The 16,729-nt window shown below is 50.4% G+C and overlaps 4 protein-coding genes across 4 annotated transcripts; 1 reads left to right on the top strand and 3 right to left on the bottom strand.

Annotated features, from left to right (window-relative positions):
- Nucleotides 1–3,504: 3,504 nt before the first annotated feature.
- CDV56_101935 (uncharacterized protein) lies at nucleotides 3,505–5,141 on the top strand (the record flags this gene model as incomplete). The annotated part of the gene is made up of 3 exons (XM_026755554.1): nucleotides 3,505–4,715; nucleotides 4,774–4,971; nucleotides 5,024–5,141. The coding sequence occupies 3 exons, from the start codon at nucleotides 3,505–3,507 to the stop codon at nucleotides 5,139–5,141; spliced, it is 1,527 nt and encodes a 508-aa protein (XP_026609792.1).
- Nucleotides 5,142–5,822: 681 nt separating this feature from the next.
- Nucleotides 5,823–6,584, bottom strand: CDV56_101729 (putative C2H2 transcription factor; the record flags this gene model as incomplete). The annotated part of the gene is made up of 1 exon (XM_026755348.1): nucleotides 5,823–6,584. The coding sequence occupies one exon, from the start codon at nucleotides 6,582–6,584 to the stop codon at nucleotides 5,823–5,825; it is 762 nt and encodes a 253-aa protein (XP_026609791.1).
- A 2,071-nt stretch (nucleotides 6,585–8,655) lies between these two features.
- On the bottom strand, nucleotides 8,656–9,522 carry CDV56_101306 (putative L-cystine transporter; the record flags this gene model as incomplete). Its single annotated transcript, XM_026754925.1, has 2 exons — nucleotides 8,656–9,015; nucleotides 9,085–9,522. 2 exons carry the CDS (start codon nucleotides 9,520–9,522, stop codon nucleotides 8,656–8,658), a joined length of 798 nt encoding a protein of 265 aa, XP_026609790.1.
- A 4,389-nt stretch (nucleotides 9,523–13,911) lies between these two features.
- Nucleotides 13,912–16,079, bottom strand: npl4 (nuclear protein localization protein 4; the record flags this gene model as incomplete). The annotated part of the gene is made up of 4 exons (XM_026753832.1): nucleotides 13,912–14,178; nucleotides 14,265–15,723; nucleotides 15,778–15,908; nucleotides 15,978–16,079. 4 exons carry the CDS (start codon nucleotides 16,077–16,079, stop codon nucleotides 13,912–13,914), a joined length of 1,959 nt encoding a protein of 652 aa, XP_026609789.1.
- Nucleotides 16,080–16,729: the final 650 nt, after the last annotated feature.

Below are 16,729 nucleotides of genomic sequence, written 5' to 3'. Positions count from 1 at the left end.
GTTTTGTAATGAAGTAGAGAATCCGAGACAAGTTTGTCGCCACTTCCAAGTGGTATTAGACTCCGGGGAGGATTTCCAGTATCTTCGGGCCTCAGGCAAAAGTCAGACTCTCAAGTCTCAACGCAAGTGGAGCACACGGGAGGGGAAATTGACCAAGGACCAATCATAATGGTCAAACGTTCTGCAGAAGAACAATGTCAATCAGTTCAGTTCGGACTCCGGGGATACCCTGGTCCGTTATTGTGTTACACTCGTTTTGGGTGGATACCTTATGCTGCATGCTGGACTGGACTCTGGAGGCTGATGCTGCCAGATCATCACAGGCCATTGCAAAATTAACGACTACCTACCTACCCACCTTCATCCTCTGAATTTTTCCTTCGAGCTGGTTAGTGAGGTGAAAGTGCCTACCATTCACATATGACCTCCGACATCGCAAACACTGAAAACCTCCGACTGGATCGTATGAGTTCGTTCGTATCCAGGCGTCAAGGGGTGCCAGAGTCCTGAGGCGGAAACATCAACCGGCCTCTGCTCATTGCCTGGGATGGTCGGCGACTTTTCCAGCCTCGAGTTGACGAGGTGGCCGGACCCCAGTCCCCGTTCTACTCTTCTTGGGTAGTATATGTCCTGAACTCAGGGATTTGTTTCTGATTATTATTTGGTGTTGCCGCGTCGGGGATCATACTACCTGAAGTCGCTGTAATCTCCTTTTATTTCTGGCAAACTTTATTCTGTTCCCCGACTCGATAATCATTAAATTGTCTTCTTGTTTTCTCTTTCTTGGGTTTCAAGTAGAGCTGGAGTCAAGAGGTGGGTTGGAATCGGAATCTACGGTCAGGGATAAAATGTAAGAAACGAGCCTTAGGCATGAAGACTAATCTAGTCGAGGCTTACAGCCTTGTCGCCTTAGGTACTAATAATCCAGAGTCAAGAATCACCCTAGAATCCTTCGCTCCTGTACGAGCACGTATGTAGTCGTACCGATGAGGGGAAAGAGGGCAGATTGGGGCAGGCTGATCTCCGAGGCCCAGTTCAGAGTTTGGAGAGTTTGGAGAGTTTGAGCCTCTTTAGACGGTCCTGGTTCGTCATGGAGCCATGTCCATGCACATCACAAGACTGATCAGATCAAGGCAAAGATCAGGTCGCCATACCATATACGAAATATTCCCTAGTCAAGAGATCCATTCACCCACAATTAAAATCGCCATCTTGATTCATAGAGTTTCTACGTCGGTTCGGTGCAGATGGGCAAGTTCAGCCTCCTCTTTTGCCCTCGTCAGCCGTCCAATCATACACCGTGATTCTGCAGAGAGCCTCAAATGGCCCGAACGTGGAGGTTGTTTGGTTGGATGGTGCGGCTGGCCCGGAAGAGGCTCGTGGTCGTTAGGACCCGGTGCTACTAGGTGAAATAGAGCTGCCTAGGTCCAGAGGTCAACTCCTTGAGAATCTTGAGATAAAAACGCTGCAATTGTGAGATAAAAGGTGATGAAAGCAGACTCAACTTGGACAAGTGAGGTCTCGGTCAATTCCCGTTTACAAGGAAGTAAAGTATAGATATACCGCTACTGTAGCTGCTGGTCGGTTAGCATTGTTTTCCCAATAATATCAGGCGGTATTATGGATGAGTTCAATGTCAATCATTAATACCAAGACTACTGGGACTCCATAGATTACTGGACAGTGGACAAGCGCTACCTCCGTCCCTCCCTACTAATTCATCTAGATTGGATTCCATACCTGCGCCGTAAAGGAATAGTCGTACTGTATTCCGTCCTCTGCCTCACACCCCACTTTGCTTTGCCCGTCTGTGGCGCGTCTGGAGACAATCAACCTAGCACTCTGTGAGTCTCAGGACAGCGACCTTTTTCTTTTCTTTTCCCTTCTCGAGAATGATCTTCTCTCCCATCTTCGCCTTCTCCATCGGATAGTTATCGGAAGCCTGACAAGTTTTTACTAAAATTCGAGAGAGTGAAATTTGGGCAAATTCTACCCAATGATTCGGGGTTGAAACTCCTCGCGACAATCTGCTGAACAACGAAACTCCCTCCAATCCTTCGTCTTGTCTTCATCACCATCACAATTATCCTCATTATCATCCTCATCCTCATCTTCATCTATCTCCTCATCTATCTATCAGTGTCTGTGGAACCATTCCCTGTCCATGGATCTACCTTTGACCGCTTAAACTTCTCTCTCTCTCTCTGCTCTTTTCTCCTCCATTATTCCTCACTCTAAACCTTTTTCAACCGTCCGCCAAGCCAGCGTCACCTCTTCCCGCTCAGGCTAACTAGCTCCAAGGCAGTAGCCTCATCGTCTGGAAGGTCATAGTCTTGATAATTATTCTTATTGTTGATCATTTATTATCATCAGTATTTCTCATTTGATCATTCATCCTCTGGCCACGCAGGACTTGACTACTGTTGCCATTGTTGTTATAATTGTCACTCTTATTACCTCTACTCTTTCCGACCTGCATCTTTACTTCTACTTTGCTTTGCTCCGCGGATACACCAACCCACGAAGTACCTCTACTGCTACCACAGCTATTCTTCTTATTGCGACGAACCCACTACTGCAGCGTCGTCACCACCACATGTCCACAAGTCCACAGCCGTTATAATAACACTCCCCACTATTACTACCATTGGCGACTCCGCTTTTCTCTAATTCTGGACTTTTGCGCCCTGTGGGATTCTTTGTTGTCTCCTCCCTCCACCAACCTCGCAGCACTGTCATCATTATCCTGTGCGTTTCATTCGTCCAGAGCTTCGGTTTTTGGCCCTGGTAACCCTCAGCCTACCGATGCACCTGGTATATCAATTCGATCTCCGCCATTGACCGTCCGATTCGGCCTTCTTCTGAGCCTCACTGCAGGTGACCGGCTCCTGCAAACATCATCGGTCCCATCTGGAATTACCGCTAGGCTTCAAGCCACGAGCTCTTTCCAATTCCTAAAGGTGAGCCTATCTTAAATTGTTTCAGTTTCTGCTGCATTCTACCCTTTTGGGGAAATGGAACTTGGTTTGGAGCCACCACCAATAAACTGCTCCATATCGCAAATTGCACCTTTCTTCTCTCTGGTTAGTCACCGGTCGTCCTCATGCAAAAAAAAGTCAAGATCAGTTCTGTTCTTGATCAGATTCTTGGATGGACGATGGTCAACTACGGGATTTTCCTTCCCAGAAATTGTGTACTGGCTCTCAGCGAACAGGTGGATTGGCGACCCGATCAATCTTCTATAAGTTGTTGTTCAACAGATTTTCCGTTTCCTGTCAATCACATGTACTAATGATGTCAATAGATATTCTTTCTGAAGAAGCACTGTTATCTTATGTGCTTTGATTCTCTCTTCACCTCCTCCCCTTAGTTGCGGGCTAGTGAGCTTGGAATCGACCTTTCACCCCAGACCGGGCACAGGGAGGTAGATTGGAGGCAAAGGTACCCATAGACGAGTAAACTACCAGAACGGGGCTTCCTAATGCCCCCTCAAAGCCCGCCTCCATGACCGACGCATACGACCCAGATGACGACCGGCTCACTCCCGGGCTAGAGGTTCAGAAACCCAATTACCAGCCCGACGAGCAGCTGCCCCCGTTTCTAACCCAAGATTCGACTAAAACTGATGCTACTGCTAAATACCCTGGAGATGAGGGAACGTCTTCGGACTTTCCCCGTAAGCCGTCGCCGACATCTAAGCCCGAAACAACTGAGGGCGACTCGGTACTGATCTCTCATCTAGAACCGAATCGCCCGGATATTGCCAATTACGAGTTAGAACATCCGCGCCTTCGGGATCCCTGGGGAGAGGATCAATCAAATCTGCAGAAAACGAAAATTGACCCTCGAGGCGGGGAAGATGTCAAATTCCAGGAACCGGCCTCGTCAGTGGCGGAGAGAGCTCTTCAACTCTTGTCGTCTGCCCCTGAAGTGTTACCACCACCCGAAAACTTGATATCACCTCCGGCTCTCAAGAGCGCATCTCCGCCCCAATCGATCAAGGACTTGTTGGAACCACCTATAACACAGGCCGAGCCAATCAACATCAAAGTCGAAGTATCATCTCCGAAGGATTCACATCCGCCGGCGCCCCCAAGTTTTACCGCCGAACGCAAGTCTCCTGTTGTTTCGCCCTTGAAAAAATTTGCAATATCACCCTCAGAGGGACCGGTCCAAGCCTTGCTTCCAGCACTCCAGACATCTCCTCCATTAGCAATCGCCAAATCACCGGAGAACCACCAACAGCATAGCTTGCCTTCGATACAGACTGCTTTAGCTGAGATTTCAGGGCCTTACTCTCTTCCTCCAGTCTCTACATCCCCTCCATCCATACCAAGGAATGAACCGGCGTGGGATCATCAACGCTCGGGGCAGTTTGTTCCGCCGCAGGTCCCCCCTAGTCCTTACTCACATCTTTCTCCTGCGAGCTCCAAGGGCATGTCGGCCGTGTCCTCTCCAGCATCGCAGCAGCAACCCCAGTGGAGGCATACACGATCCGACATCACTTATCTTACAACGCCGAATTACGAACCTTCGCCATCGGCAGTCAAGAGTCCGGCAACCAGCTATCCCACCCCCACCGATCAAACCCCGACGGGCGAACGGCCGCCTTTCAATCCGGGGCCGCCGCCCACTGCACCGGTTCCCACGGGTACATTTAAATGCAGGTATCCGGGGTGTACTGCTGCGCCTTTTCAAACTCAATATTTGCTGAAGTAAGTCAACACTAGACCACTTTTGCGTTGACAAAGACAGGCTCATCTAATTTCGCAGCTCTCATGCAAATGTCCATTCACAAGACCGACCACACTTTTGTCCCATCGAAGGATGTCCTCGAGGAGTTGGCGGCAAGGGATTCAAACGCAAGAATGAGATGATTCGGCATGGCCTTGTCCATAATTCGCCGGGATACGTATGCCCTTTCTGTCCGGATCAACAACATAAATACCCCCGGCCTGATAACCTTCAAAGGTGAGATCCATGCTGTTCTTGGCCGCCCGTCAGGTTTTCTGACAGAGTCTAGACACGTGCGAGTCCACCACGTCGATAAGAGCAAGGATGACCCCGAGCTCAGACGAGTGCTATCTCAAAGACCCGAGGGCAGCACTCGAGGCCGACGACGCCGAACCACTGCTCAGTAGCTTGTGCTTTGCATTATTCTTCACAAGTCACTCCGCCTTCTGTATGCCGAGAGTCGAAACACTTCGCTCGTTGGCATCACCACCCAGGACCGACCGCCCATTCGTGTAACCTGCATATGCATTGACGAATTCCCTTCCCGTGTTCCTGTTTGTCGTACCGTACATGATACCATATTCTTAGAATTACGATTCGTCCATTGTTGGTTCTGCGTTCGCGTTCGTTGTATGCTGCCGTTCGTTTTGTATTAGCATATATCCTCCCCATCGCTATAGGGTACAGCCGCGGTGTCCGAGACTTGACTTGCCTTGTGATTGCGATTGCCGGCGTTGAGTGTTCTTTCTATTGTCTGAGCTGCGCATTAGCCCCGTTACATACACTGTTCTTCTTTTGGAAGCTCTGGCGTCTTGATTGATCTTGGACCGGAATCGAATGGAATCGAGCCTTTTCATCTTCATTTTGATCTACATGTATATGCAGAAGATACGATGACAGCAACACCACTTGAATCAAAATTCGAACAAATCAAAGAACACAAGATGGTCTATCGCATACAACAGCAGCAACAACAACGACAACAAAAAGTCGAGACTCCCGCGCAATGACATCCGCCGCTAATACCAACCTAAACCCTATTTATTCCACGCCGTAAATGCATACACATCTAGAGAATCAGTCAAGGGTCAAGAGTCAACCTCCCCCCTCTTGTGAATCCGCCTCACATGGTCCTTCATGTTATCTACCCGGCTAAACACCCTCCCACAATCCGGCCACTCACACACAACACCGGGGTTATGCTTCGCCTCGTGCCGGGCCCGGTCCTTCTTGCTCGAGAACCCGCCCGCAACAGCCTGCGGACAGCCATCGTGCCGACAGAACAGATGCTTCCGGTGCCGGTTGAAGTGCTTCCGGAGGTCGCAGCCGCGGTGGAACGTCGCGGCCGAGGTGCAGCCTGGGTAGGCGCAGCGCCAGGAGCCGTCGGCGTTGGGGATGCCGTAGTTGTTTAGGTCCTTGGTGTGCTGCGCGGGGTCGAGGTCTGGGGAGGGCGGTGTCGGGTCGAGGTGGGAGCTTGAAGGGTCGGTGTAGAGGTAGTTTTGTGGGCTGAGGTGAGTGGAGGTTGTTCTTTGCGGGGCGTATGGGATTGTTGAGGCTGGGTAGACGTGGGAGGGGTGGTATGTTGCTGTTTCTGCTGTTGGGGGAACTTGGGAAATCCATTGATCGCCGTAGGGGAGGTAGGATCCGCTCATGTGTGCGAGCGTGGTGTTGTCGTAAGCTTGGCTTGCTGGCATGGCTGGGTCGAAGTTGAGGCCTGCGTATGAGGACGCGGGGAGACTGGCCAGGTAGAAGCTGTCCATGTCTTCCTCGCTGACTGCTTGGCCCATGTGGTATGGGTAGGTCTCGGGGACATCGTGCATGCCCGGGTAGGTATACTGGTGTGAAGACATGGCGAAGACGGTGTGGTGGTTTCGTGTGGATAAAGGCATGCTACCACGAGTCACTGTATGAATTGCTGTAGTTGATCCTGGCTCTGTTTCAAGAAGACCACAGGATCGAGGTCGATGTCGAGCTTTTTGAGTTTCTCGTCTTGTTCCATGCAAAGGTTGATCATGAGTCCTTCCAGTTAAATAGTTCCTGGTGATGCGATCCAACATGTTCACTTCCCCAAAGCGGAACGTTTCCGTCCTGTCTTTGTAAAGGCGAGTCGAGTCGAAATGAGATCTTACTTTCTTTTCTTTTTTTTTCCTTGACTAAAGATATACCCAGAAATGCTTCTTCAGATAGAGCCGAATGACATTGCTCAACGTCAGACGTGGCTATGCCATGCTTCTGCACGCTGACAGAGTTGACTGAATTAGAAAGCCGTCGACTCTTCACAATGTCCATGGACGACTCTTAAACCTGCATAGAGTTGGTTGATGTCATCAGAGTCGATACCATTGGTTGTCGGTGTGCCATTATACCTATTTCTGGGCGGTCTCCTCATATCATCTTTCCTTCGTACACAGCACGTTGAAACTATGTGAAGAAGCCAGGTAGACTCAGAAGAAAGCTGCAGATAGCCCCGGAGTTTCTGCTCGGAGATCGACATAATGAACCAGTGACTGTGGGAGGAATCTGTTGGTATGATGCTGTACTGAGACAAAGATACCTCCAGACCAGTCGTTCGTCGCTGGTACCTTCTGTGGCTGCCGAACCTAGGCTTTTGTGGCACTTGGCTGCATATAGTTAGATGTATACGAGTCAACGCACGAGAGCCAATAGCAGCAGATTTATCGTCCCGAAAACCGGGGTTCAAGTCTTAGCGCTCGTCAGTCTGCCACTCTGCCTTCTCATTCGCACGACGGCAGGAGAAGATCCGCGGTGGACGACACGGACTCCTGGCATTGAGCATGAAGGAGTCAGAGTGGTTCGGCAATCAGACATCATCATTGGATGTCTGATAGGGCTGATGTGTGGGAGACGCTGTGCAATCAGCAAAGTGGCATGGCAGTTGTCTTAGCTGTCGAGGAAGGCTTTACCTGGTTGAGCTGTTGGAGAGTTATAATTAGTCACATGTGATGTGCCAGACAATTGGCCCTTTTCACTGACAAAGGACATCGGTTTCCACAAAAGGGCAAGCACATCTCGTTGATTCGCCTGTTTGCCTGGTAGATAGACCCAGGCCGATCAGCCAGAGAGGCTTAGAGCCTCAGCTTCGGCCCTTTCCCAATCAAGGGTTCAGTGCAGGGGGGAATGATGAAAACAATAACAGAACAAATGGGGAGAAATGAAGAGAATATGCTGTTTTCGCACTGTCAAAGGACTTGCATGAGCTAAAGCATGCATGGCATTGCGCCTTAATCAGGCCCCCGCACCTTGGTGACTGGCCTGGATATGCTTACCTGGTCTTACATCCTCTCGGTTCCTGGTAGGGCCGAGAGGTCTCAACTCCAGATAACTGCCATATTTGCTGTGACGGTTTCATCAAGCGACTGCAGATCCTAATGCAACCTCATTGTGTTATGTTTCAGTGCATTATCCTCCTGAGAGGGTCGTTGTGCAAAAAATGGATAAAAATGGAAACACGGGACGGCCCCGGAAAGGCCCCCGGGTGGCTGTAAAAAGAGCGGTGTCAGCAGAACATGGTTCATGATGTATCAACAAGCCTTCAGAATGCTTGTCATTTTGTTATGCTAGACGGTTCACTGTTGTCTTGGCCTCCCTAGGGCAACTAAAAATTCGATTGTCAGAGAATACAAGCGAGGTGACTTTTTCCTCCTCCCCGTCCCGCTGAGCTGGGTTTGGCAACTTAGGGAGTCTTAACAGCTTCCCACTGATCGCCGCTTCTCGTGGAATTCTATGGCTTGCGCTGGCCAGAAGGCAACCTACATATGTTCGCGGCCTCTTGAGGTGCGAAACATGGCTGCATGTGAAGTGCAGAGGAGTCCAAGCAGGTTCAAAAGGAGGAAGTACGTATGGTTGGACTATTTTCTAAGGGAGCATAATATGTATGTTTATTACCAAGTAGAAAAGAGGTCAAACGCTAACAGCTCTAGGGTCCGACAATAGGGGAGTGACGAGGTCCGGATGGCGATTGATTTTGCCTTCCAGGGAGTCTCTGTAAAGGATGTAGTGCTGCACAACAAAGACCAAATCAAATAGGATGGTCACATTTGACAGTAACAATTTCACGGGGTTTCCAGTAATACCACTCCAATCGCTCTGAAACGAAGAATCCAAAACTAGTTGAAGAAGGGAAAGGACACCACCGGTCAAGTCGAAAAGTATCTGGGTGATACTCCACCCCTGTGTGGACTTTCTTTTATAATTGACCCATGCTTGAGGGACATATTTCACAATGGTGATGACCAACTTCACATAGGAGAGTGCGTAAATCTAGACGATGAAGGTTTAGAATTGATTTAAAACATTCAATAAGGGTTTCCAAGTCCCCAAATGACTTACCACATCGATCCATGCCCAGGTGGATGGCTCATATCCTCCGTCAGGGCTCTTGGCCAAAACAATGCAAACTACTATACCTATTGCCACAATGGAGCCCCAGAAGAGGCCAAGAACCGGTTTACTAACGGTCTGGAAGCGGGAGACCTTGAAGCCCCAGAGCTTTGGCCAGAATTGGGTGTAAACAATAGTGCTGAGGATGACAGCATGCAGGGCAAAGGCAAAGTCATTGAAGCGCACTGTCGACTCCTCAGCCAAAGGGTGACGGGCTGCGTATTGGCGCTGGATCACAGGAGAATAAAGAAAGGCAGATGTATATGCTGTGTAGCAGACAAAGCCCAGAACGTTGATAGTGGGAAAGTCAATGGCCAACCCGACTGTTGAACGCCGCCGAAAGTTACTGATCGGCTGGGGATAAAAGGATGCGGACCAGCAAAACATACTTGGTCTTCAGGTCAGCAACCGGACGGTCATTCGGAGAAAGAAGCCTCTAGGAGTTTTGTCTGCCCCAGCTTGACTTCGAGGAACACGGTCACATACTATATCCATCCTAACAGGCTATGAAGGGCTTATCAATACACATGTGTCTGTGGGTATCGGAGATAATCGATACTCACCGCGAGAGAGCCCTCACGAAGATCTCAAGCTGAGAAGACATATCTCTATAGTTACCTTAGTCTTGCCTTAAAACGAATCATAGAAAGGATGAAATAGAATGACTTGAATAGTTGAAGAGATCAAAGGACAATGAGGATCAGAGGACTGAGAACCCATGGGGTCCAGCTGATAAGATAGGCTGAGGCACACGATGAGTCCATAACCAGAAGGCGGTGTAACGAGGAGAGGAATTGCTGAGTCAGCGGCTGGTTGCTTGGGATATGAGCTGGTACGCTAAACCCAAAACGGCAAACAGTTGTGACGCGGGCTGATCGGGCGCTCACTCCTTCAGCTGCCCCAGCACCAGCCATCTGCTCCCTTCCAGCGGCTGACTATTGTTGTCGGTATTGCTTCATCCAAGCTGGTTCTGGTAAGACGCTTTATCTCTGTTTTGTCTGACTTCATATTTGATACTCTTTCCAGCCTTTTCATTCTATCGTCTTATCCCCGCTTTGATCCTCCTCACCGCCAGCCTCACGAGTATACAGAAGTAAATATCCCATCCACGATACCTTGCGAAACTCAAAAGTCCTCCATCGTCTGGATCTGATGAGCTGATTGATAGGCACAGCCGATTGTCCATCAAGCTTCTATTTGGTCTTCTTTAAGCGCATGGTGCATTCTTCGGAGTGGGGGATCTAAATAGATCTCCTTCAGTTTTTCCGACATTCCCTTGTCTCGAAGGTCGCTGTCGCGAGTGCCGGATCAACTGAACTCTGGTGCGCAGGGAAGCCATGTCGTCAAATTCAGACCTCACAGCTCCCGGGAGCAGCACGTATGCCTCCAATACATTGCATGTCGGAGATGGAACATGGGACTCGGGCCGCGATACGTTTCTTCTACCCAACTTAATGGGTGTGAACTTTGCGACTATGCAATACAACGGTGGGTGGTGGAGTCGCATACTTTGTGTGAATGTCAAGCTTTTCTGACATACATTCCAGGCATGGGGAACCGGTTCCGCGATATGCCACAGTACCGCACATTGATAATCGCTCATGGTGTCATTGCAACAATCGTGTTCCTCGGGTTGGTGCCCATATCGGTCCTGATCATACGATATTATTCGCGATGGAACCCATTCTGGGCTTTCAAGCTACATGTCTGGTTCCAGGTTCTGACACTCTTATTGAGCACTGTCGTCTTTGTCCTCGGGTGGTTTGCCGTCGGGCCTGAGAGAAGTCTTACCAACCCTCATCATGGAATAGGGCTGGCGATCTACGTCATTGTTGTTTTCCAAGTATTATGGGGGTATCTCGTGCACAAGATCGAGAGTAAGCGGAAAAGATACCATGTTCCGCTGAAGCTAGTTGTGAGTTGCGGCGAACAAAGCCATTGTCTTTTCATACCTCGGCACCATTCAACTAATTTGCCCGTAGATCCATCGATGGCTTGGTCGTGCTCTTGCGATCTTAGGTCTAGTGCAGATTCCCCTGGGACTCACCCTCTACGGCTCCCCAAAATCCTTGTTCATACTATACTCAATAGCTGCTTTCGCACTTCTGGCAACATTCTTCGTTCTCTCGTACCTGTACGATTCCCAAGGATACCCCACAGGAAGTGAATATGACGCTCGGCATAGCTATGTTTCAGGACCTTCAGGCGTCGAAGATCGGCGTCATAGCAGCTTCGGCCGCATGGCCGCGGCAGGTGCTGCTGGAGCGGGTCTAGCTGAGCTTTTTCGACGCCGTTCACGTCCAAAAGAACGTCACGGAGACTCTCAAATATCTCATTCAGAAGACAAGTACTCCGATGAGGAGTCACGTCGTGGTGGCTGGGGGAGCAAACTTCTCAAACTAGGAGCTATCGGCGGTGGTGCGCTTCTCGCCAAACGATTCTTCGACAGAAGGCGCGATCGAGATAGTGATACGGAATCCGGACGCTATAGTCGGGCGCATACACGAAGTGATAGCATAACAGAAGCCACAATGAGTAGGTTGGAGGACGGACGACGGCCAGAACCAAGCTATCAGACTCCTCTCAATCGGCCGCCAAGCAGACCGCCAAGCAGACCCCCCAGTAGACCACAAAGTCCGGGTTCGTCTTATTATTACAATACGACGTATTTGACAGAGCCAGAGCCAGAGCCCTCTCATGGTGTTCGTAACGCCTTGTTCGGTGCTGGAGCTTTCGCGGCGCTCCGGGGTCTCTTTAAGCGTCGGAAGAGAGATGACGAGCAACGTCGCGTGGAGGATATGCGCCGTCACGAGATAGAAGAGGAAAGAATCGCTCGAGCAAACAGTAAACGACGATATACCGGAGACGGCTTCTACCCACGAAAGCACAGAAGGGCTGATTCCTACACCGCTACTGATCTCTCATCGACTGACATGACCCGCCCACCGCGTGGTCCTTCGCACGGCGAGTCCGCTATATCTGCCGGCCCCGCGACACCTGGGCCCGTGGACGTGCCGCACTTCGATGTGCCTCCTGCCCCGCCGATTCATCAAGAGCCAATCTCAGAGATGCCAACTCCCGTCCAGTCTCGACATGAACTGCCCGAGATAGCCACGGGTCTGGCAGCCGGAGCGGCCATGGATGCCTCGTCCAGCCATCGTCGCCGGCGCAGTACGAGTAGACAGCGGGACGATCATATGGAATCTCCGCCAGTGTCAGTCAAAGTGAAGATGCACAATGACGGCCGGCACGTCACTCTGAGGAGACTGACCGAGGAAGAAGCCGCCGCCAGTCGCGAAGCACGACGAAGGGAGAGAAGAAACTCGCGTCGGCGCGCCGGAAGCGTGAGCTCTCTGTCGGGTAACGAAGGTGGTTACGATCGATGGCGCCGTGTGGAGGAACTCGAGCGTCAGCAGCAGGAACAAATCCAACGTGAACAGCAGGCGGCCGCGGCTGCGGCCAATTCTGCTGCTCCTTCGGGAGCTGCTCCTCCCCCATCATTTGTCCCGCCCTCGATGAGCCACGTTCCTCCTCCGCCTCCCCATGTACCCTCCAGCTTGCCCTACGGCAGCATCACGTCTCCGGGCACATTTACTGGCACCGATGCCAGTGGCGACTATGCAAACAATCGCCGGCGAAGACGAGCGGAAAGAGCTCGCGCTCGGCAAGAAAGACAACAAAGTGTTGATTTCACATGATCAAACATGCTGGTTGGAGTGAATGGAGTGCCTGCCAGCCTCGTTACCATTGTACAGAAAGTGTAGTGCACTATTGCGGTATACTAATATTCCTGCCTTTACCCATTTTCCGATGTCCCTGTCCCAACCCCCTGGTTTTCTCTACCCCGAATAATGAAATGCTCTCTTGGTCATGCAAGCGTTTGGATTCTTCCTTCTCCTCTCGACCCCTTGGTTCTATCGATGTCCCTGATTCCCTTTCCGCTTTTTATGCACACGAACGACCCTTTTCCCCAGCGAATGCTTGATGATCACATGAAATTTATGGTTTGGGATGATTGTGTGTTTGGGAAAAGAATGTGACGGTTCACGTTTGGATTGACAATGTCACGATTGGTTGTTTATATGTTGATGTTCTTCTATCCTATGTATCCCAACGTCGATTTTAGTTAGACGTACTCTGCCACATTTTGGCTGCTTATGCTTGAAGGAATGCGGCTTTCCCAACAAATGTTTCTTTCTGGTTATTACCTTACTCGTCATGTAGGTAAAGCCATTACGCTGTTTTGATAGACACAGGCAACAGCAAAGATGACTTGCGGCTCTCATCTAGTTCGGGCTCTACATGCGATAGTTTCTTAAATGTGAAGATGCGATATATTGGTTGACCTCTATCTAGAATTAAGTTCCCGAGAACGAGTAATTTTGTCTTCACCAGAGACTAAGAAAACCAAGCCTTTCTCAACCAGTACGAACTCGAGATGATGTGAGCCGGACGCCATGGCCATGGTGGATGCACAAGGCTATAGATGCAGATTCGTCTTCACATGCTGAAGGTACGAAAATTGCTTAGTGGGGTCATATACGCATGGGTTGACAGAGCGTTTGGCACGGACAGTCGAAAAGGCGGTAATGGTAGAAAACCAGATTGTCGGTTGGGTGAAAGAGGAAGTAGTCAGTGGCAGACGAGAGATGTTGTGTTGATATCCTCCTCGCCGCGGGACATGAGCCAAAGGCTTGTTTCTTAGGCAGTCATTGGCCAGAAACCATGGGTTCAGATCCAGGCTGGCTTCGGAGGAATTATCGAGCTATCGAGCGGTCACTCTAGGCTAGCTCCCTTGAACCTCTTAGCAAGCTGTTCACTCTCTGACTTGGGAGATTCAGGTCTTGAGGAAAGATGACGTTTCCCTTGGTGGGATAATGGGCGTGGAGGATCGGCCGGGTTTAGCCAGGGGCGCTTAGGGGGGCGCTCACCACTTTCCTGAAGAATAGTAACCAGGGTCGCCCAGCCGGGGGTGTTTAGCAGCTGCAGCCCCTCTGTGGGATCATGCGACGTCGCGACGCGGCACAGTAGTGCTTCTTCCTGCTGTGGATTCATGTGTTAGGAAACCGTGACAAGGCTTGAAACTTCGGACTCGAGCTGATTGGGCGATCTGATACCGCAACACTTACCTTGCTGAACATGGATAGCGAATGCAGGAAGCACAAAAGATGGAAATCTGACACTTCCCGAATTGCCTTGTCTGGATCACCGTGGGAAACCAGCTTCTTCGCGACATGGCGAAGCTCCTGACTCTCGCCGATGACTTCCCGGTTCTCAATGGGAAAAGTGCTCGCAGAGAATATAGGAGATGACTCGGTAGGGAAGCCATGGGTCAAAGTGACTAGTAGGTACTCGACAGGAAAGCTGGGTTTGGCGTTCTGTTGAGCACTCACGCCGTACTCGTTGATCTTCCGGTAGAAAACCTCGGGGATGTACCGCGACTTGTTCTCCGCATCGTCGTCTTCCGACTGCACCAGCATGACGGAGGGCTCGGCGGATGGCTCAACTATATCCGCCCTCACCATCTCAACAGCGGAGAGAGAGGCTTGATATGAGCTGACAGTGATGGCACCCTCTTCGTCGCCGCTGAGCACGCAAGTCACGAAGTTAGAACCAAAACGGCCGGTTCGACTCCACTTTGTCGCTTTAGGATGTTTCGCTTGCATCCGAGATGCGAAGGCGATTTCCAGTGACGATAGGTAGTACGAGTCGATGTGTCGCTTGCATACCACCGAGCCATCTCCGCGTCCCGTATCGAGCAGATCCGTGAAGATGACGCCGACTTTCTCGAGTCCACATTGACGAGCTACTTCATCCACCTCCTTCTCATTCGGCCACTCATAAAGCGTTATCCCGTCTACTTCATCAACCTGTGGTGGTTCATAGATTGCCTGTACCACCGCCTTGATACCCAGAGGTACCTCGGTATATTCTTCATACGTGCCGTACAGAAAACCTAACCTCTGAGCGCCTGATTTCCGCCAGAAGTCAAGCAGTGAGTTAATCAGGTCGGGCGAAGCAAACTCCACGTGATCGACCATGCGGAACTCCTGAGGCTGCAGACTGATCGCACTCGGCTGACACTTGGTACAGATCCCTTCAGGCCAGGGCGGATGACCAGAGGGACAATCGCGCCTTACTCGATAGTAAGGCTCATTGAGGGGTGGCATGAACGAGCTCTTCAGCTCGGTTTTGTTGGTGGTTGCATTGATCTTCCGCATGTATGAGTGAAACGATAGGTGCTTGATTTTCTTCTCCGCGAGGTACTTGGGGTCGTAGGGCTCGAGCGGCATGCAATAGTCACACATGCCTTTGGGGCCGTGTTTGCACATCTTCATATCACGAGGACGTTGGATTTTCCCGTCTTTCTTGTCCAGCATATCGTCCAGCGGCGATTGTTGCACAACTTCCCAGGGATTCTTGATCGTCGCGGATGGGGAGGTCGGAGGGCGAAAAGTGACAGTCTCGGTTTGTGGCACCGGTGCTCCATTTAGCCGCCGTGATGCATCTGCTGTGACTTGCTCGTTGGCTGGAGCGGCCTGCGATACTTGCTTATCCTGGTAGCCAACGAAGAGCTTGTCCCCGTGTCTTTGAGCCCACAGCTGTCAGCTAAAGCCAAGCGCATCGCTGCTGAATACTCACTTCAAACCGACCCGCTCAATCGAGACCCCACCGAGATCAATCAGCGGTCTTTCTTGACCGCCGGTGCCGATGGGTTTGTTGGACAGCACGATCGAGGAAGGTTCAACATCTTTGGGAAGGCTTTCGAGGATCTGACGAAGATAGAGAGTCAGCAACTGTGAACTCTATGCTATGATGGCCACAACTGATCGGAGACATACCTTCTCCTGTAGTGATGGAAACAGCTCCTGCGGGCTGACACTGAGGCGAAACTGGCCGTTTCGGCTCTCGAATCTGAGGATGATCGGCCGCGCAGCCGCCATGTTGGAGGAGAAGTCGGTCGGTGTATTGGGATGGTTGTCGGGAGTAGTGTGAACTCATAAGCTCATGACGGGAAGAACTTTGAATAATCAGGTTGTTGTTGGTTATTTTCGCTCGATGAAGACGATTGAGCGAGTCAGTAGATAGTAAGTAAAGTGTGAGGTGTGAGGTGTGAGAGCTCCAGTGGAGGTGATTATTCAAAGGCGGGCAAAGGCAGCGGAGCTCTATCGTCATCGCCTGTCATGGTATTACTGGTCTGTTACACTGCGGCCGCATTGGATGTCAGTATTTTGAGGTAATTATGGTATTGGGGTTACCACTGCTATTTGGAAGCCACCTTTGCTATACTACTCAATGATTCCTCTTTGCCTGTTGCTCTTCTTCTCTCTGCTCTTTTTTTTTTTTTTTTTTTTTTTTTTTTTTTTTTTTTTTTTTTTTTGGAAGAGGTGCTTTGTTTTTGTTTGCATGGACCTTTTTTTAAATTGTTTTTTATAAAACTTTCCCACCCCCCGAAACTAAGGAGAACCTCTTTTGCCGTCCTCTGCTTTAAAAAAAAAAAAACAAATTACCCCCTCCCCCCACCCTTCCTTTATCTTATTTTCATACACCTCTAAACTCTACACGCTCTTTTCTTCTCCCCCTCTTCTCTCAC

This window comes from Aspergillus thermomutatus (genome assembly GCF_002237265.1).
Source record: "Aspergillus thermomutatus strain HMR AF 39 chromosome Unknown NODE_414, whole genome shotgun sequence".
Lineage (NCBI taxonomy): Eukaryota > Fungi > Ascomycota > Eurotiomycetes > Eurotiales > Aspergillaceae > Aspergillus > Aspergillus thermomutatus.
This window is presented reverse-complemented; position numbering and strand designations above follow the sequence as displayed.